The sequence below is a fragment of the Daldinia childiae genome (genome assembly GCF_008694065.1).
Source record: "Daldinia childiae strain JS-1345 chromosome Unknown Scaffold2, whole genome shotgun sequence".
Lineage (NCBI taxonomy): Eukaryota > Fungi > Ascomycota > Sordariomycetes > Xylariales > Hypoxylaceae > Daldinia > Daldinia childiae.
In genome coordinates, this window is record NW_022984643.1 from 3,315,952 (window position 1) to 3,336,149 (window position 20,198).

General features: G+C 44.8%; 5 protein-coding genes across 5 annotated transcripts; 4 read left to right on the forward strand and 1 right to left on the reverse strand.

Annotated features, from left to right (window-relative positions):
- Nucleotides 1–443: 443 nt before the first annotated feature.
- GL218_01821 (3-O-alpha-D-mannopyranosyl-alpha-D-mannopyranose xylosylphosphotransferase) lies at nt 444–2,288 on the forward strand (the record flags this gene model as incomplete). Its single annotated transcript, XM_033578303.1, has 1 exon — nt 444–2,288. One exon carries the CDS (start codon nt 444–446, stop codon nt 2,286–2,288), a length of 1,845 nt encoding a protein of 614 aa, XP_033437750.1.
- Nucleotides 2,289–3,427: 1,139 nt separating this feature from the next.
- Nucleotides 3,428–5,092, reverse strand: GL218_01822 (Candidapepsin-8; the record flags this gene model as incomplete). The annotated part of the gene is made up of 4 exons (XM_033578304.1): nt 3,428–3,789; nt 3,858–4,523; nt 4,584–4,832; nt 4,888–5,092. The coding sequence occupies 4 exons, from the start codon at nt 5,090–5,092 to the stop codon at nt 3,428–3,430; spliced, it is 1,482 nt and encodes a 493-aa protein (XP_033437753.1).
- A 3,746-nt stretch (nt 5,093–8,838) lies between these two features.
- Nucleotides 8,839–9,405, forward strand: GL218_01823 (putative nudix domain protein; the record flags this gene model as incomplete). Its single annotated transcript, XM_033578305.1, has 1 exon — nt 8,839–9,405. One exon carries the CDS (start codon nt 8,839–8,841, stop codon nt 9,403–9,405), a length of 567 nt encoding a protein of 188 aa, XP_033437752.1.
- A 1,208-nt stretch (nt 9,406–10,613) lies between these two features.
- GL218_01824 (Cytochrome c oxidase subunit 4, mitochondrial) lies at nt 10,614–11,506 on the forward strand (the record flags this gene model as incomplete). Its single annotated transcript, XM_033578306.1, has 5 exons — nt 10,614–10,704; nt 10,796–10,855; nt 10,934–11,092; nt 11,170–11,270; nt 11,345–11,506. The coding sequence occupies 5 exons, from the start codon at nt 10,614–10,616 to the stop codon at nt 11,504–11,506; spliced, it is 573 nt and encodes a 190-aa protein (XP_033437746.1).
- Nucleotides 11,507–17,302: 5,796 nt separating this feature from the next.
- Nucleotides 17,303–19,641, forward strand: GL218_01825 (uncharacterized protein; the record flags this gene model as incomplete). The annotated part of the gene is made up of 3 exons (XM_033578307.1): nt 17,303–18,065; nt 18,122–19,499; nt 19,572–19,641. The coding sequence occupies 3 exons, from the start codon at nt 17,303–17,305 to the stop codon at nt 19,639–19,641; spliced, it is 2,211 nt and encodes a 736-aa protein (XP_033437745.1).
- Nucleotides 19,642–20,198: the final 557 nt, after the last annotated feature.

Sequence of the window (20,198 nt, forward strand, 5' to 3'; positions counted from 1 at the left end):
ATGTGATTCCACTCTTTTGTTTCTACAACTACATACGAGTCAGGGAGTTTCTCCGAGGGGGGGACGTTTTAGATACTCGAAAGGGAAAGTTCTATTATCTGTCGGGATTCGGGCCAACTTATCAGTGAATATTAGCGGAGGTTGAGACTACAAAGCAGAAAGGAAAGCAACAACATCTCAGGATGGTATGGGCTGGCGCGGTCTTGTCTATCCCCAGCCGGAGCCAAAGTCCTATCGACTACTCCAAAACCATGTTGTCGCCAAGAATACTACCGCGACTTTTCATAAATGTCCCGAATTCTCCTATAGAACAGGGTACATTCACATCACGGCGCATGCGGAGGATAATATCTTTGGCATGTCTCCTAGGGTTAATATGGGCGGTGGTAGATAAATGGAAGACGGTTCACTCGGAAGGGCAGAGCTATACTGCATTCCGGTTGATGCGACATGCTACTCTAGATAGCAAGGCGTCGCAATGGGTCGGCGGTGGCGCCGTAATGACATCTCAAGATAGTACGGAGAGCACAACATCCACATCTCGACCGGCGAAAGAGGAGCACAGTCTTTATCATGTGCTACCCGATGTCATCCGTATATCGTTCGAAGAAGCTGTCCAGGATGTTACCTTAGATGGTTGGGAAGATGAATGGCTTTCGGCTGGACATTTCGACGCCGAGAAGCACGGCCCACTGGATGAGCCGAAGATCGATTTCGTCTATAATTGGGTTAATGGGTCCGATGAGGCCTTCAAAAGTATTCGGCATAGCTACGAGCTAGAGTCACCCCTCAACGACCGAGATGGAAAGTGGATATCGCAACATAGCATTAACCGATATCGTGATTGGGATGAGTTGAGATATTCGCTCCGTAGTCTCGACGTCTATGCCAAGGGGTTCATTAACAAAATCCAGCTTCTCGTCAACTCGGTCGGTGGGTCATATCAAAAGGACGGCACAGAGATGCGTCCTCAGAGACCGACTTGGCTTAGAGATGACGATGAGACCAACCAGCACGTACAGGTTCTTAGTCACGAGTCCTTCTTCCGTGAGGCAGAGAAGAAATGTCTTCCCACCTTCAACTCCCTTTCGATCGAATCCCAAATTTACATGACTCCATCCTCGACAGACCAGCTCTTTGCATTATCCGACGACATGTTCCTAGGGATGCCTCATGCCGCCTCCGACTTCTACTCGCCTCTGTTTGGTCCGACTATGGGCTTCAAAAGCGATCAATACAACGTCAAACACCTCGGAGGTAAAAGTCAGATACCGTCATTCGGCGAGAAGCCATTCGTCTATTATACTTCGTACCTCCTCAATCATCGATTCGGTGAACGTAACCGTCACGTCCAGGCACATTTCGGACATTCCGTCTCGAGGAGGGTAATGAAGGAGGCGATGGCCTCTTTTCCTCAGCCATCAGCAAGGGGTGCATGCGAGCGATTTCGTGGCGAGTCACGATTCCAAATATACCCTTGGTATGCCAGCTTCCACTATACCATCGAGAGGTTCAGAGAAGCTTTACTTTGGTCCTTTATTATTTCTCGTTCGGACAAGAACTCGGATGGATACCTCGATTGGAAGGAACGTCAGCATATACTGGAGGTTGTTGAACCGGGGTGGCGTCAGCTATCTACCAACGACGCATCCAAGCCTGCAGCGCAAAGCCCAATAAGGGAACGGATGTACTACAAGCTTCCGCAGATCTTGCAGAAAGCAGGGCTTCAGCCACCTCAGGCAAACGTAAACGTATTGTGGACATCTCTTGACGGACCTGAGACGATTCGTAATGTTAAATGCAACGATTTCAGTCTCGATAAGTGTTTTGGCGACTCCTTCGCGTCACCGCTCTCAGATTCGAGCTCGCCAAACCCTGACTTTACGGCATCCAACATCTTCTCACGCCTCTCGTATCAGCGACCACAATGTGGCGATTGTCTGATCAAGTTTTTACTGGCGTCGCAGCCACGAGGATTAGAACCCTTACTCCCTCCCAAGACTACGAAGCCGCGTGAGCGCGAGATGATCATCAAGGCGCTCAAGAAGTACCAGCATACCATCATCGACACGGATGCGATGAAGTTCGTCATGGTGAAAGATGCGGAGCAGGCAGAAACAGAATTACTAGACCGCAATATCCGCAGAGGCAAAGAATATGGTCAATGGTGTCTCAACGACGACGTTATGACCGAGAGCGAGGAACAGGTCGGGCGCGTCCGAGACGTCATAGCACAGGTCTTCGAGGACTTGTGGCCCCTCAAGGGACGCTGGGAAAAGGGAAACTGAGAAGCTGAAAGAGCTCATGGTTTCTTTCTTACATGTGATGATACTAACAAACATACGCGGGCGTGATTTCTGGCTATTTCTGGCTATTTCTGTATTTATTATTGAAAAGATACCACATATTTTTGCACTGATGTACGTATATAATATATCCCCATGAACAATCTATGCCATTTAATACAGGCAATTTAACCACCATTATCATCTTCAACTGCATTACCCATCAATTTAATATCCTGCAAATTACCCACGCAGAATGAGAATGAGAAAATTCGTGGAACTTAGACGGACTCGGGGCCAAAGTAGAAGACCGCTTTTTCACCAGAGCAAGTATAAGTGTAACGTACATAAGTATTCGAGAAGATCTCTACGTCCTTGTCAGGGGCGACGCGTAGAGTAACACGACACGACTTGCGCACGACACGATGCGGCGTAACGTAGCGGCGTATGACGGCGTTGAATCAAGATTCGTCACCGCGGTGAGAGGGCCGAGGTAACATCGACGGAAATGCAAAAACCAAAGTTAAGGTTGAAGCAAAATAATTATGTCGGAGCTCAGTCGGAGGCAGCAACATGAATAAGTAAGTTATTTAAAGGGTCTAAACTTAGTCTAAGATCTCGTATTATCCTTAGTTAAAAGTTATTAAAAATATCTAGTTATTTAACCCAAGACAGGTACTTATACACCAAGACACATCGGCAAGTATCCGTGCCAGATGGAGTCTATGTTGGTATTCAATTTAACTAATTTCATGTCAACTATCCGTCTGCTGTTAGAGCAGATGAGACACTGAGTTGATGAAGTAAGTTTTGCCGAATAATGTCTCGCATAGATGCAGTCTTTCCGGATTATACGACTCAAGTTAGGGAAAGGGGTTATGGAGATGAGTCTAATATTGCTGGGTTCAATATACATTAATTGTTACAAATATAGATGTATCTGGGGGTTCACAATACTTTATAGACAATGTATAGACGAGGAGAATCAACTAGTAACACGAACAAATCAATAGTATAACACGCAAGTCTGATTGCTAGTATGTACTCAGATTAAAATATGCTCTTGACGCTCTATATTCCGCTCAAATACGCTCAAATGCTAAAAATTCGAAAGCAATGCCATCGTTACTCGACAACTAATCTCATAGGGCCATGGCAGCCCAGAATCCCACCGCAACCAACCCCAAACACCATTCAACTCGACTGCGGGGACTTGACGAATCCGTTGTTGTTGTTGATGATGATGCCGAATCGCCCACCTGCGCAGTCGTGCTTGCGCCAGGAGAACTAAGTCCAGACGGCGTCGTCGTACTACCGCTCGTTTTCGACGGGGCCGAGGAAGAAGCAGATGGCGACGACGAGGAGGAAGAAGTTTTGGAAGCTGGCAAGTCGCAGTCGCCTTTCACAGTGGACATGTCCGTGTCCTTCGTGATCTCTATTTCGTTCGTGCCGCAGTTCACGTATTGAGCTAGATGGATGGCGTTGTTTGTTTGGTCGAAAACAGCTAGAGAAACGGTTAGTGTTTTCCTAGCGAGTGACGATCACCCTTTATTATGTTATTGTAGAACTCACCATAAGCAGAGCGGAGCATGGTGTCGCCGAGGAGAATGAAGTCGTCGCTGGGCATGATACCCAGGTAACACTGCGTGAAGAAGGAGTTCTGGATCTCCCTGACGACCTCGTTATAGGGTACCTTTATCGTGACGCCATCAAAGGCAAAGTTTAGAGTGCCCGGTAGGTCGTTGAGAGCGCAGTCGACGGGGTAGAGGCCGTTGGCATCCGTAGCCTTGGCGCCAAAGTCTGCCGCGATGCTGTTTGCCAGCTCCGTCGGTAGGAGAGTGAGAGTAGCACCACTGTCTAGGAAAACAGCCATGGTGTTGTTCACGTATTCCTTCTTCGCGCCGCTCGGGGGCGTTAGGCTTAGGGAGGTCATGTTGACCCAGTACCTTGGTACTTGGTCCGGGGATTCTTCCGCGGGGATGATAGGCAAGGTCTGTAGAGTACCCGTAAACTTGCCCGTGTCTATCCCGCCGAAGATGATGACTCCTTCTTGCTCCTCTTTGCCTCCGAGAGCTAGACTGAATGCCTTGGTATCTGTTACCCCTTGGTCTGCTAACTCGTCTACGAAATTCTTGTAACGCGTAGTGACGTTTATTCCGTGGCCTATTCCTAGAATACCAGCAAACTCGTCATCAGTCTCCGTGGCAACTCCGAACTGGATCCCTTTCAGTTTCGCATCTAGTCCAAAAATCAGTTTTACGAGTCTCATATTATGATATACTTGAAAGAGCAACTCACCCGTGCCTGTGAGGCCAATGTCATCTGAGAAGTATTGGATCTTTGCTGCACCGATACCATACCGCAGGGTCTTCGTGCCAGCTAGCTGAGTTGCGGTAGACGAAGACGACGAGTCATAATGGCCTACTGCCTGGCAAAACCTAACATCTGCAGAGCCCGAAAGATCGGAACAATCGGGATTTACCCAGAGCTCGAACGAGCCGGTATCTAGTTGGACATAGACTTGCTGCGGCGGCGTGCCGATGTCCACTTTGATAATTTAGCAAGAGAAACAGCACGTAAGACGAGACGAGGGGTTACAAACATGAGGCGTAGTATGCTACATCTGATCTGTTGGCTAGAGGTACAGTAGTTATAGCTCGCTTATCCCCGAAGTCAGCAAATACATCTTTATTCGTAGAATGTATAACAGGTAGCTTGACATAACGGCTACTACGGCGTTCAATAGTAGATGCTTGGCAATAAGCTCCTATAACTAAGTCAAGGAGGAGGAAGAGCCGGGCTGCCATCTCTAGCACAATCAGATATTACACGCGAGTTCTCAGCATGAAATGACCACAGCTTCAAAAAAAAAAGCACGAAAAGGGACCTTCCAAGGTTTCTTCTAAACTTTCGCCTTTTGAACTTGTCAAAACCCGACTGGTTGGTCGTTGACTCAGCAGTTTACCTGTCAACCTTGTGCCTGTATCTGTTCCGCTTATATGAGTATGTAGAACAGGCGAATGAGCAAATGAGCGAATCCTTCGAGGGTATCCGAATAAGGCAAAGAACGACAGCACAGAAAATATAATAACGAGCGCGAAACCAGTCGGCAGACCCGGGAAAGTTCGTTATTAATAAAAGAAAGAAAGAAAAAAAAAAGGTACAGGAATATGCAAGAGAAAGCTACCAAGAGCCGACCGGTCGGACACCAAGAATGGGAAATGCAATGCCAATGCAATGCCGTAATGAATGAACGAAAGAGAAAAAAAAATCCGATGGACAAGAACTAAACAAGCAGACCAAGAAAATGAGATGAAGGTCACCAAGAAACGACGGCGAAGTTCAATTGGAGAATATCGCCAGCGCTGAAGACCCCGGCGTGCTTGGAAGGTAAGCTGTCCTAGTGCCGAGATCCTCAAGTAGCATAGCGCAGGGGCTACGGCGTGGGTGTTGCGGCTCTGGGCTCTGGGTATATAGCCAATAGTGAGGCCCGAACCACTTGGCCATGTTGGAGCAGTTATCTGTTTTATTAGCAGGGGCGTTTCAGCGTTCTTATTCAACTACCTATGTAGGTAATTCTGAAGGGATCGTCTTCGGTGTAGGGCTGAGGTGAAGGTGTTATTTATTTATTCGTAGAACATTGCGAATCAAGTCTTCGATTCGTACCTATGCACGAAAAGACGCTTCTGGTGGTGTGTGCTCAAAGTCTACCTAATGTAACGAGTTCATCCGCGATCGACGACAACGAGGAATATATCACATGTAGGTACCTATATAACTACCTAGGTACCTGAGTAAAGGCTATTATTATCAGACTAAAGCCCCGGGTTTCGTCTATGCATGAAATCAAATAGAAACTCTACGCTGTCTCAGTACATTCTAAGCTAGTGTAAAAAAGCCAAGGGGGTGGCACGAGCCATAAGGAGTTGCCAAGGGCTTGATTGAATACGGTAGTATTTATCCATTTTACGTTAGTCCAACTGCTCTTTTTCTGTAACCCTTCCTCTCTAGAGTATATCATGTTCTTGAGATACTCTTCAGGGCGAATGAATAAATAAATTAATAATTGTAATGTAAAGATAGAAGCTGTTCAAGTCGATCTTTTCTCCTTATTTTTTTTTATATTTACGTATCATATATCATAGTTATCATATATATAAACGTTGTTCGCCGTTCGCCGACTTATCCAAGATTACCGTAATGCCAATGCTTGACCGTGGCTTGGCCCGTTTGTCTCAGCAATAATTCACCTTGTCTCAGACAGGCGAGCCAACCCGCTCGCTTCCTACGCTGCGATCGCTGCCGAATACGCGCGTTACGCAAAACCGCCGATACGATCCCGAAGACGATAATAGTGTAGACCGGGCCGAAGCTTTATGGCTGGTCGTACAGTTGCATTCCGTACCTATCTTAGCTGCTAACGTTATCTATTGCTGTAGTCTTCCGCTATTCCAGAACTAATTGCGCAACGTCCTATATCGTTGATAAACTTTGGTACATGTATAGGAGTCCCCCATCATCGTATAAGTGGCCCAATCTTTCCCTCCAGGAACGTGACACGGTGGAAAGCGCTCGTAGAGAGCTCGAACGCGTACCGGTTCAAGTGGTCTATTCGAATGCGCATATAGTGTATAGAGTAAGTCAATATTCGTTACGGTAGTAATAAGCTAGCTAATGCAAGAGGAGACGGCACTATCGTAGCCGACAAGCTAACCAATTGTGCATAAAGCCCATCGTATGTATATTCCCTCTATACATATCAAAGGTCAAGCGTAAGTCGATATTCATTCTAGTCGTTCCACTTAGAGACGGACCTATAACATCACTACTAAATCTTTACACATAATTGCTCGTGTAACCACTTCTTATGAGTCACTGCCAGAGAAGTTGATAAAGTCCCCTTCTATCACTTAAGCACACAGAGCGACGTAAGTCAGCGCTGCCTACTGGCTTGTCATACATTACTTTACCTTGGCAACACCATCAAGGGCTAAAACTTTGCAAATTACTATAAAGTATTCACGTAACCAACAGAGATAGTCTCTCATCATCTTTACCTTTAGTGGCATCTTTTCTTTCCAACATCACTCTATCTAGGCTAGCCCCCGGATTTATTCATATATCTCATCAACCTCCCTTTCTCATATTCTCCGTGTCTAAGGGGGGAAGATCACTAGAATATACTTGCCACTCGCCTCTCACCATCACCTACTGCCTCAGTATATAGCCTTGCTGAATTGCGTAAGAAGCACATGTTTATCTACCCAGTAATGCAGCAGTGTTGTATTATAGACAGCATCTCAGCTTCTTACTTAACCTAGGCAGTTAGCTAGGACTACTCTTAGGTGAGCGCGTATATACTGTTGCCTTCTAGGCTTATGGCATTAGATATTTGATTACTACATTATATATAACCTATCTTGGCAGGTACTGCCCATGTATGGTGGCGTGGTACTATATCGGCAGGCTTCAAGGAGTCTAAGAGCCAAAGCTCAGGGGTATCCAGCTTATAATGCTTATAGCCGTATATATAGATCGGGATGTATGGCTTAATTGCAAAATATGCGAAAGTGAGTATATTTTCGACAACGTTTGAGTACCGCATTCCATAGTTTTATTTTTATTTTTATTTTTTTTTTTAAATATTTTTAATATTATGTAGTACAATATCTTACCTCATATCATATTGCGATCAGTGGTAAAGATGATAGTTCTTACAGAATATCGGGAGCATATAGGCCAATTATTACACGTGCTACTCAGCTCTATGTCTATGTATTAGCCAGCATCTTCTTAATCGAGTAAAGCTTCGGCGTTGGGGAATGCACCGTGATATCCGCTAACACCTAAGACATTTACTTATTCTGCCACTCTGCCTTGTTAGGCTGCTAGTATCTCCGCGCATTTTAGGTACGTCTGTCACATCTCCGAGAATTTTTTTAATATTGAACAAAGGCTACGCATACACTATGTACGCACACCGCAACTACGCTAGTCTATCTAGGAATGGAAGCATGCAAGGTGCTCAATTGTCACTTATATGTAATACCCCCTGGACCTGCTGACAGCGGCGAGTCTTGTCCGACAAATGGACAATCAAATGAATTTCGAAATAATGGTTACCTGAAACTACTGAGTGGATATCATGAGATGGAACGTTATCATGTTTGCTAGTGTTAGTTATTATGGGTTCAGGCTTCACTTTTTTGTCCTTGACCTATTCAGCCTCAGCCGTCTTATAACTTATAAGGAAGAGACGTGTAAAGGAATGACCTGAAGTTCGATTTCGACAAGTCATTTTTTCCCCTTTCCTATCTGTGGGCTAATCTTAACTCCTATAAGAACATCTTTATTCTCGATCGGAGAAGAGACAGTTAGAGGTATTAATCCAGACTGAGGCCGATTCCCGGAGACCATATAATTGAGTAGTCCCACCTCTAACATCGACTCTAGGCTAACGGATCCCTCTCCAACCACTGGGCAACTGAAAACACCAGTACTGTGCTTACTCTATTCGACTATACATACCATACCATACCATACATCACTACCAATGGGCGACATAAAAGCATTCTCGGGAGCTATGCCACCCGCACCTACTCCCTTTACCTCATCAGACTCGCTAGCTACCTTCAGGTTCCCGTTGAAGGCACATCTACAAGAACATCCAGAGTTTGACTCGATAGCTGTCGGTGCCGTCGTCTTCAACAACGACGGAAAACTACTCATTGTGCAGAGAGCAGCACATGATTCGTTCCCTTTGCTGTGGGAGATACCGGGAGGGGCTTGCGACTACGAAGACGAATCTCTGTTGCACGCCGTGGCGCGCGAGCTATGGGAGGAGAGTGGACTATGCGCTAAGTCCATTGTTACTCTCGTCGGCGAAGGTCTTCCTATCCCCTACCGGGGTAACCGATGCATGTGTAAATACACATTTTTGGTTGAAGTGGAACAGCATGATGTCAAGTTGGATCCCAATGAGCACCAGGCATTCTTATGGGTCACCGAGGAAGAAGCTGCGGTTGGCAAATGTGGTGACGTTGAATTCAAGTACACGACCAAGGAGCAGCAACTTACAGTTCGCGAGGCTTTCAAGTTGAGGAACGATAGACAGGCTTAGGTGAATTAGAGCGTAGAGTCCTGGGCTCTTGCATGGTTAGATTCCTAGATAGGCAAGAGGCTCGACCTGTTGGTGTACCTAGTTGTAGGTGCTTGCGTCGTACACAACTAGGATATATAAGCCAATTATTGTAAGGTATCATACGTGGATCTTATTGCTTTGAGCATTATCTAGACTGTTAGTCTAAGTCGTGATTATGGGGGACAGGCTGGAGGCTTAGATGGTATGTGGACTCTTAACACCCGTTTGTGATATGGTAGACGAATCATCCTACTCGCTGGATATGATGTTATTAATGTTTGTTATTGGTACTCTTAATATCTTTGCTACTTTATAGAGCTTGCCGACATAGGTAGTCAAAAGCACCACGTCTCTTGGCATATTACCGTTAAGGACTGACGCGCATGAAGTATCTATATCGTGCGCCACGTCAAATACCCATGTTCCGAATAGACGAGATCAGGCAGTAATAAAAAGTCAGAAGACCTCAATATGTACCTGTATAGCGTGTATAGTATGTAGAATACTAAATGCATGTCTCTCTTCTTCGTATGGGCATGCCTTATAACATCGGGATTTCGATAGACGTGATACCGAGGATGTAATTCTAGACTGTGGTGATACCCGATGGTCTAGACTTTGGTCTAGTAGAGGCCATATGACTTGAGATGAGAGATGAATGGCATATGAAAGGCTGCAATGTGTAATGATTAAGTATGAACAACCCACCAACTCAGGTACGTTACGGCTGAATAATGTGCTCATACGCATATGTAGAGACAGCTCAGACCTTTAGGCATATAATATGACAAGGCTTTGGCATGATAGAAATTTGATTGTAAGGTGAAAAAGGGAAAAAAAAAATAGATAGCACGAGACCTAGAATCTTAGGTTAGTAACTGCTATGTACTGTTTTGCTGCACGATAGATAGGTATGTGTAAGAGGTAACTACCTAGTTAAATCATGTGACTAACTAGATGACTAAACAATAGGTAGAGTGGGGTTTTAGCTCGCCTAAGCTCCCAAATGGGGGATGAATGGATTCTTGGCATTTTTCGGGCGCCCGGGGCAAAAGCAATTCCAAGCTTCGGAAGCAATCCTCAAATCAGACCACTCGCAAATCCCTCTTTTCTAAATAACCCTTCACAATTAACAAAACGTCACCGATCTCGACCTCAACCCACCACCACCTCCGATTGCCGCCGTTATGTTTTTACAACGCTCCGCCGTAGCTGTGGCACGCCGCGCCGTTGTGTCTCCCGTTGCCAGACGAAGTTTTGCAGTCTCGGCCATCCGCCGTAAGAATACCTTTGCCGAATTGCGCCCGAACGTGCATCGCATCGTATGATACGACCGTCACCATCAACATAACTGACTATGTACATACAGGAGATGCGAAAAATGTTGAGCCTCATGCTAGCATCAGTCAGAAGATAAAGTCTTTCAACGGTATGGCTTATCCAGCCTCAATTGAGCCATTCGACGTGGCGGGGAAGCTTTATTGACTTGGGCGTTATGCAATTATAGATATCAAAGGCGAGGAAGACTTGATCGGACCCGGTGCCGCCCCCGGTACCGTCCCTACCGATCTCGACCAGTCCACAGGTCTCGAGCGATTAGAAATTCTCGGAAAGATGGAGGGCGTGGATATCTTCGATATGCGACCTCTTGATGCCTCGCGAAAAGGTATGGGATTAGACCGAATCTATTAACTATATTACTACAAAAAAAAAAAAAAAAATTGGGCTAACGGAGCACCTTAGGAACTCTCGACAACCCTATCCTAGTCAAGTCTGCTGGTGACGAGCAGTACGCCGGCTGCACTGGCTCCCCTGCCGACTCCCACGTTGTCACCTGGCTTGGCGTATGTCTTCCTGGATCCAAACTCCGGATTCAAAAATTATGATCCTGAGAATAGCCTAACTAATATGCATATAGATGTCCCGCGAGCGACCCATCGAGCGATGCCCCGAGTGCGGCAGTGTCTACAAGATGGAATATGTCGGACCTCAGGATGACGGCCACGGACACGGCCATGATCACCACGGCTACGAGGAGCCCAAGACCTTCGCTGACTTCGTCAAGCCTAACTACTGGTGATCGTGTTGTATGACGTAAAAAGTCGGAACGGAGTTATGGCTGCATAGGAGAAGGCGGCAGGTGTAGAATTGTATATTGCCGAAGGCTGTATAGAAATCGATAAACTTTGCAGCAACTACATGGGTCATGCATATGTTGTGGTTCTTGGTTTAGTTATGCCCCTTGCCGATTAGAGCTTGCATAATATGGTTCGTGATATAATTTTGATTTGTTACTTGTGACGTTTCGAACGTATGACGTCGGGTATAAACTTATCTATTTATACTTGGGTTATGCCTGCTTTAGGTATTTTATCATTTATATCTTATATTTCCTTGTTGAGATTGATGAAAATGAGACAGGAAAGTGGAGAAATGTATATGCTTTTTATTTTGTTTTATAGTGTCTACTCGGATTCAACACTACGAATGGAAATTATAGAAATCATGGAAATCTACTCAGGAGTACATATATGCGGGAGTCCGTTTGTAAGGTACCTGTACGTATGTATCTTTGTTCGTGAAACCTCGGATAGCGGAATCCCCTTAACACGGCCTAGCAGGGGTAGTAGTATAATCCTGCCCAATGGAGTAACTAATGTGTAAATTGTACACGTATGTAACGGGCTAAGTTAGGCTACTAGAGATTGATGAAAATGCCGTAGGTGAAAAGTGAATGCTTCTATTTGTAAATCCGTACATAGTAGTAATAAGAATAAATAAGAGCGCCAAGTCTCATAGATTAGATCGGATACGGGAGCACGGAGTATGCAATGACCGAATGAACAAATGATTTTAATGATTGATGATACCAGCTTTGGCTTTTTAATACATATACTATGTAGTACCTACATATTGCGACTTTGGGTACTACAATACATTTTATTGGTACTCAACTCGTAAGACTACGCCTCTATTTATATCATTCTATGCAACTCTCAGCGAACACACATCCTCCCTCGCTCCAAATCCTACTTTTGAAAAGGTGCGTGTAATATATGTATTGTATATACTATGTGTGGTATGAATGGATGGATTATGCCTACTCCTTCATGCGATATTGTGGCTTTGTAAGTCTAAGCCCGAAGCCGAAGGGGGAGAAAGGGAGAAAGGGATAGAAAAGAAAATATATAAGGTACATCCTATATAGGTAGGTATGTATCTATAATGATCGGGTAATCAAAACGTTATGAGGCCGCCGTTTAAACAGCGATGACCAGCGTACCTAGGTAATTTAACATTCGACCAGCTTGTATTGGCGAACTATCGAACTATCGAACTATAGGAGGAGAACGTTGGATGTACCGGCTACGAATCGGCTTTAGTATTATACTACACCCCCTAAAATTCGGGTGCATAACGCGACGGCGTATTAATATTGGACCGTCTATTAAACATGATAAGATGGAAAAGTAACCCACCCCTTGCCTAAAATCTCCGTAGCCCATATTATGTAGGTCAAAGACGAGATGAAAAAAATAAAATAAAATAAAAAATAGATAGAAAAAAAGAGAAGAAACATTAATAAATTATTCTTTCGTCTTACTTCAACTAACTACCAATTGTAACATATCGTGTTGTCCCACGATATATGCATGTACTCCGTGCCAACGGGATTTGTACGTACTTGTGTAAGAGGCGTCAAATAAGCATGTCAAAATTCGATAATACATAATAACCTAGTGCTCACCCAACCCTTCCAACCTTTCCAACACTTCCTATGTAATACCCCCCAAGAATCATGCATATAGTTAATCCAGGTCTGACTATCTCTAATTTGACTAAGCCAACGTGAGGCATTGGATGGATGATATGATATGACGATACGATAGTCCCTGTCTTATATGTAGGCTAGCAAGGCTTCTTTAGTCAAAAGTCACTTATAATAGTGCACGGAGGGTAGGCACCAATTTACCAACTTTTTTTTTTTAATTTTTTTTTTACCAACCTACGCATCAATCTATTCGCTGGATCGTAGCGAGTATACGAATCGTAAACGTAGCTCCGTAGCTTGTGGCTCATAGCTCGTATAGTAGTAGTAGATATACCCTGATATACCCTAACCTGCCTAAGTTAACCTCGGTTGGTTGGTAGGTAAGGTAGTACCTATGTATGAATATGAGGGTAGAGGGTAAGGTAGTATGAGGCATGTAGCTATATATGTAGGTACCTGCATATAGGTACATACATGTACGCGCCAATGCATCCACATATGTGTAATGTGTAATGTAAAATGTATAATATATAGGTAATATATGATGTATAATGTATTAGGTACTGTATAATGTATAATGTGTGATGTGGATTACCTATCATTAATGTCCACTGCGATGTAGGATGTGCGTAGGTATACATATATATACTCGACGGAGTACATACCCTTTTTTTACCTTATATACATCTCTTGCGGCCGATGCGTGGGGAGGTTGTTTGTTTAATGTTCTAAGGTTCCTTGGTTTCCTATGCACACCCGTGGCCCCGAATCTAATATGTAATGCTAATAATGCATGGGGGAAACTTCTACCTAAAACGTCAGAGAAGAAAATTTAGTGTAATACCGCGCCAATAATAAGTCGGTGGTATTGGCGCGTTGCCGCCTATCGCATTTCCCCTTACTTATATACGTAATGTACTTCCCCAAGAAGGCGAAAAAAAAAGAAAAATATTTTCTTGACTTGGAAGTTAAAAGAGTTATAGATAGAGAAGAAAGCAATAGACGACATCCCTGTTCTCTCTCTACTACTAAAAAATGTTTGCTATGGGTAAGAGGTATTATTTTATTAGCGATATTTTCCAACATGGTAATTTGGAATACATAGGATTAGAAGATGGACATCACGAGGATATTTCATGTTTAAAACGTCGGCCCGTACATAAAAATAAACGACCTTAAAGTATACGTATAGCGGCATGTAGTAAAGGTAGTGGTAGTAGTAGTATGGAAGTATATCCCGTATGTATACGTACTTACATACCTACATATAACAAGGTAGATATACATTATAGCTATTAAAGCCATTAAGAGAGTCACCACCTATTACCAACATCCAACCTGACAAGAAACCTTCTAGGGAGTGCAAACTTACTGCTACATATTTTTTTTCCCCCTTCTCCTATTTCTATTTCCAATCAAACCTTTCTGCGTTCCTTTCAGGATTTCCTGTCCTCCCTCGAGTCAGTTGCCTGCACACGCCAACCACTCTTGCACCCGAGTCCTAGATAGCCGGTCTAAACAAATATTAAGAGACCTTGGCGTTTACATCTGGCGTTTACATCCATGGCTCCAATGACCATCGGTGTTAGTGGATATCCGGTAGCATTAACCCCCATGCCTCCCTAGGTATATGATTGTGCATCTTGTTGATTTTCCTTCTTCGTCACTTTCTTCTAGCTACACTTGGCCACAACCCTGCCAAGCCCCATCTACAGACCCATCTACAGACCCATCGCCAGACCCATCGCCCCGGCGCGTTCCCCAACGCGCATCAGCAGGCCGGCATACACAGACCAGCATTGAGCTAACATCTTCGTCATCGTCATTATTTAAAACGCGAATTCAAATACGGCGCAGTAAGCGCAGTACGACTGTTAAGAGAGAGATATATACACCTCGAGGACTTACAGAAGGAAGAAAAAAAAAACAAAAAAAAACAACAACTAGGCATCATCGCGACTAACAAAAAAAAAAAAACATCATCCACCGCCGAAAAACTCCGTCATTCCTTCTAGAGAAGTTCCTACATTGCCGGGACCCTGTTAAATGGGAGCCGCATCGACAGGCCTTGTCGAAACGGGATCCATACTTGGAGAGATCGACTGCACCCAACTCCAACTATTGGATTGGATCGGGTAACTAATAAGACTATTCGATTCGTCTGCCACACGAATTCCTAATTAAACACAGTCACCCTTTTTTTTTCTTCGGTACTAACGATCGATCCATATCCACCGCCCACTATTATTGATCGGTCAAGTCGGTATAACTCCCAAAGTAGGTAAGATGGAATAATACATACTCGCTTTTACATTTCCTCTTTCCTCTTTTACTCTACTACTATAACCTATTTTTTTTTGTTCATCCTATACTATTTCTCCAATTGTTTATTCACTTACTATCTATCCCGTCTAAGATACCTTGGAGATACATACCTGAAATACCTTGCTTCCGTGGTGTCTAAACATAGTACATAGTATGCTTGCACTAGTGTTATCGTGTTTTTTACACCAGCCTTGTTCTTGTTCTTGTTCATCTACATTACATCCCTAAATAGGATAGACTACTAGAGTTGGTGTTACTTGCTGACCCTTTTTCAAGAAAATAATAATTTCCCAACTGCGAGCGCAAAGAGGGCGAGTGTTCCTAACCTAGTGTATAAACGGAAGTATCCACGATACAAGAAGAGAGACAGAAAAAAAGAGGGAGAGAGAGGGAAGTGCCATTGATGATTGATTCGATTAGTCACTTTTGAGGCCGGTCATCAATAATTTCCTAATCTAATGCTCCATCTTACGGGTGCTTCTATAGGTAAGTATTTTATTATATCTCATCGAACACGTATATCAGTCACGTTCACATCCTGCATATCATTTTTTCCCTTTTCTTTATTTGGCGTCTCAAGCCCACCATCGTTTATCGTCTATCGTCTATCATACCTATTTTACCTTGGGTACATCATCATTAATAGGATTAGTGTGCCTACCTATCTTACACATGCCCATACATATATACGTACCTAATATACATACACACATATACATATACATATACACATACACTCATACATTCATACACGTACATATTATTCCCTTTTTTTTTTCTTGCTATTTGCCCGGGTTACCTAGTTCACACCTGCCCCTCCTATTTGATGATTTCGATGACAGCTGTCGTAGGTTGATATTTCCCGAGCAACTACATAGAAATCCTCATGGATGGCAACCAAACCCCCTAGGTAACCAACATTAAGTTACCTCTCTCGTCTCTCGTGCAACCCGTCTTTCTCTACACGTCACGCTAATAATAATAATACGCTACTTCTCATACTCATCAATAACATTACACGTTAGGTCTGACAAACATTTCTCCTCTAGGCCTCTTTACCTTAGGTATCTACTTCCACAAGTGCACATAATACCCACCTGAGAGATCGCTACATTTGTTTCTATATTTTCTCAGACACGATTCTCTGGTTGTTTAGAACATGAGCACGCGCAGACAAGAATAGGCGAAGCAACACAACGCGACAATATTTACTCTTCCATGAGTCAATCAACTTAGTCAACGACCTTGTAAGCATTGGACATACACTCTAGTCATAAGAGAGTACCGTCTTTACCGGTAAGTACCTATCTATCTCCCTTTTTAACTCTCTGCCCCGTCGTACCCCTGTCTATTATATTCTATCCATCTATATATCACAATGCAATCCGCGTCCCCACAACTACTATACCCATTACCATACCATATTATACGCACCCTACGTTCGCATTATTTTTTATTTATTTTCTTCCCTTCTTCTCTTCTCTCTCGTCATCATTGACCAACATTTCGGTTTATACTGGAAATTAATACATCATCACACTCCACCACCCTTACACTTATAATTCACCATTGCACTATCGCCAATAATATCACCAACAGCACTGTCCTACCGCCCTATACTCTCCCTTATCTCGTATTTAACGATACGAATAATTTCATTAGTACATGCGGATTGCATAAGGTCGCTGACGACTTAACATTCTCAAACCTGCTAACATATGTTACATAGCAAGTGAAAGTTCTGCTGGTGATTGGGTGGATGCGCGTCAAGATTGCACCATGTCCGCTAAGAAGGAATCTTTCGGAACGCATTCAGAGGACTGGGATGAAGCAGAAAAGAATCATCGGGAAACCGTTAAGAGCACGCGAGAGAAAGAGGATGTGAGAATTCAGCAGGAGTATCGTGTCCATGCAGACCAACTAAGAGCTCAACTCGTCCAGCTATATGACAGAAAGTCTCAGCTTCAGGACGAATTGCAGGCTATCGAAGGTGATATCGAGCACCATGAAAAGCAGCAAGAAAGACTAGCTTCGGAATTCGACGACAACGAAGCTCGTCTTGCGTCTCGGCGTAAAGCAGAAGACCAAGCGCAAGAAATATTCTTCGCTCGTAATCGTGAAGATGCGGCATCTAAGGAGAATGTACGACCTAAGAGCAGTAACGGGACTCGTCGTCAGCCCAGTCGTGATATGCAACCGTTGGCTAATGGCGCCGCTGGTTGGACTAGCATCAACGGTTCACGGCGTCGCGGTCGTCGCGAAGAAGAGGATGAACCTCCTGCGGACCCTGGCAACCTTCTAAGCAGCGTTTACCATAATCCCGTGGAAGAATCTGACTCGCTCAATGGCAGGTCTATGCCTCTACGTAGCAACAACCGCGCCCGACCCAGTCTGGCCTCAAATGGTGTGACTGCAGAGACTAATGCAGATATCCCCGAAAGTTATCTGGTTAACCGGGTAAAGGATAGGCCTCTTAAGCCTAAGCAGCGACACAGCCTACCTAGCCTTCCAGCAACAGCCCGTTCGCCTAGTGGTAGACCGCGTAAGTTTCCTAATCGGTTATTATCTTTGTTAGTCTTACTGATGATGTTCTTCTAGCCATCCCTGAGCTTTCCAGCGAGGTTCAAACAAAACCTTCATCTGGTCGAAGATCGTTGCCAAGCGCCAAGGGATCAGTACCCCCGACGGAAAGATCAACGCCGGCACCTATCGAAGGTCAAGAGATTACCCGTGAGAGGTTGGTGCTTCAGGATGACGGAAAAGTTATGATCGAGCCTCCGATGTATGCCGGTATCCCTCTAGAACGAATTGATAAGGGCCATCCGTACTGGGACCCCGAGTGGGAGCGGTTGGAAGATATCATGGAACCACAGCTGGATAAATGGAAGGAGAAGCTGGACCAGCTTAGAAGGGATCCCCTGTCTATACGACACACGGTTTTTCTTGCCAACCGCCAAGTTAATAGAGGCCAGTCCGTCGTTAATTTCCTCAAAGATGGGGAGTGGCACCCATACCAGTTTGTGGGCAAGGATATGATGAACAAGTTCTACAAGACATTCATCAACTACGATACGATGTTCCGCCTGGTAAATGTGCACGAAGAGCTCAAGAAATTCGACCTCGATATGACCCCTCTCGAATGGCTACGACAACGAATGTACGATATCGCGGAGGCACAGGGAGACAAATTCAACTTGTCTAAGACAACCCACGATTTGTATCACGATGTGAGCCTAAAGATTTTGAGAGAAAAGCACGGCTTCGGCAACATCGGACGGCCTTCAGGTTACAAGCTCAGAGAGAGAGATCCAGAAAAGGCAGCAGCCAAGAAGGTTAAACAGGAGTCAACCGGTTCGGTGAGACGCAAGGCTCGCCGATCAATTGGACAGGTTGATCCGGACGACACGCCTAGCATCGAAGACATGCAGAAGGGATCCGAGCAGCCGCAAGAAGTCTTGGAGCCTGTAACGCCGCGCTTACAAAAGCGTCAGCGCCTGGAACCGGCGCCTCTTCCTCAGCTTGCGCCGCCGCCGCCTCCGCCTCCGCCTCCTAAGCCAGAACCTGAAGAAGATGACCTCGAATACAGCGGTTGGACGTCGACGGATTCTTTTTCTGCCGGGCGAATCATGCATATGGACTGGCGCGTATACCAGATCAAGACTCACGACTTGACCACGAGTACCGAAGTCACCCAATACTGGACTTGGAAGCCGGAGAAGGGATTGTTCGAACATCAAGTGCTGCGAGACGTTCATCCCAAGGTGACGTGGGGATTCTACCAAAAGCCTATCAACTTCGACTTAGCGGTAGAAGAGATCCAAGAGATCAAGTACGCACCAGACAGCCAGAAGGTGCTAGTATCCGTCTCCGACGAGAAGCGCGGCTGCGTCTTAGCCTACTTCAAGAGGGAGCGAACCAAGAAGCGATTTTTGGCATTCGCTAAGAGAAAGGGCATTAAGCTCGTAAAGGGCACCGGGTAAGCCGATTCGACACGATGATAATTAATGTCATCGTTCTATTAGGACCATCGCTAACAGTCTATTCGCAGTCCACAACTCGAGAACTCGTGGGATACGATGGAGTCCAAGGCGATGCCGACCGAGGATTCAGATACATAAACGCATCCGATTGCTCTCATATCGTCTCTAATCCCTCACCCTTCGTTGATATTTTATTATTATTACATGTATAGATTTGGCCCTGCGGCATTCTACGAACGTCGGCAATCATCTGTCGACAGTGCGAAGGAATTTAATACAGGACCACCGCAAGGAAACCGGAGGCTTTTCATCGTCATCGTCATCGTCGTCGTCATTTTCTCGTCTCAGCAGCAGCACCAGCACCACCAGCAGGGAGCATCGATTATTTGCATTTTTGTGTTTTTCTTTTTTCCTAAAAATTTTTTTTTTTCAGTCTCCTCGCGGCATCAGCATGGATGAACTTGGCAGGGCGGGAAAATCGGCCGGACGAACGGATGGACAAAAGGGTGGATAAGGTGTGGAACGCACGCGCGCGCGCCTCTTCAAATTAAGGCGAGCAGGTTAATAACGAGATCTCAAAGTATTAAGAGAGAGAGAGAGAGAGGGGAGTAAGAGAATGGGGTATAGTGGCGACACACCCCTTCTACTATTTACACTACTCACCCTGTATTTTTGCACGGACATTATGTTGGGTC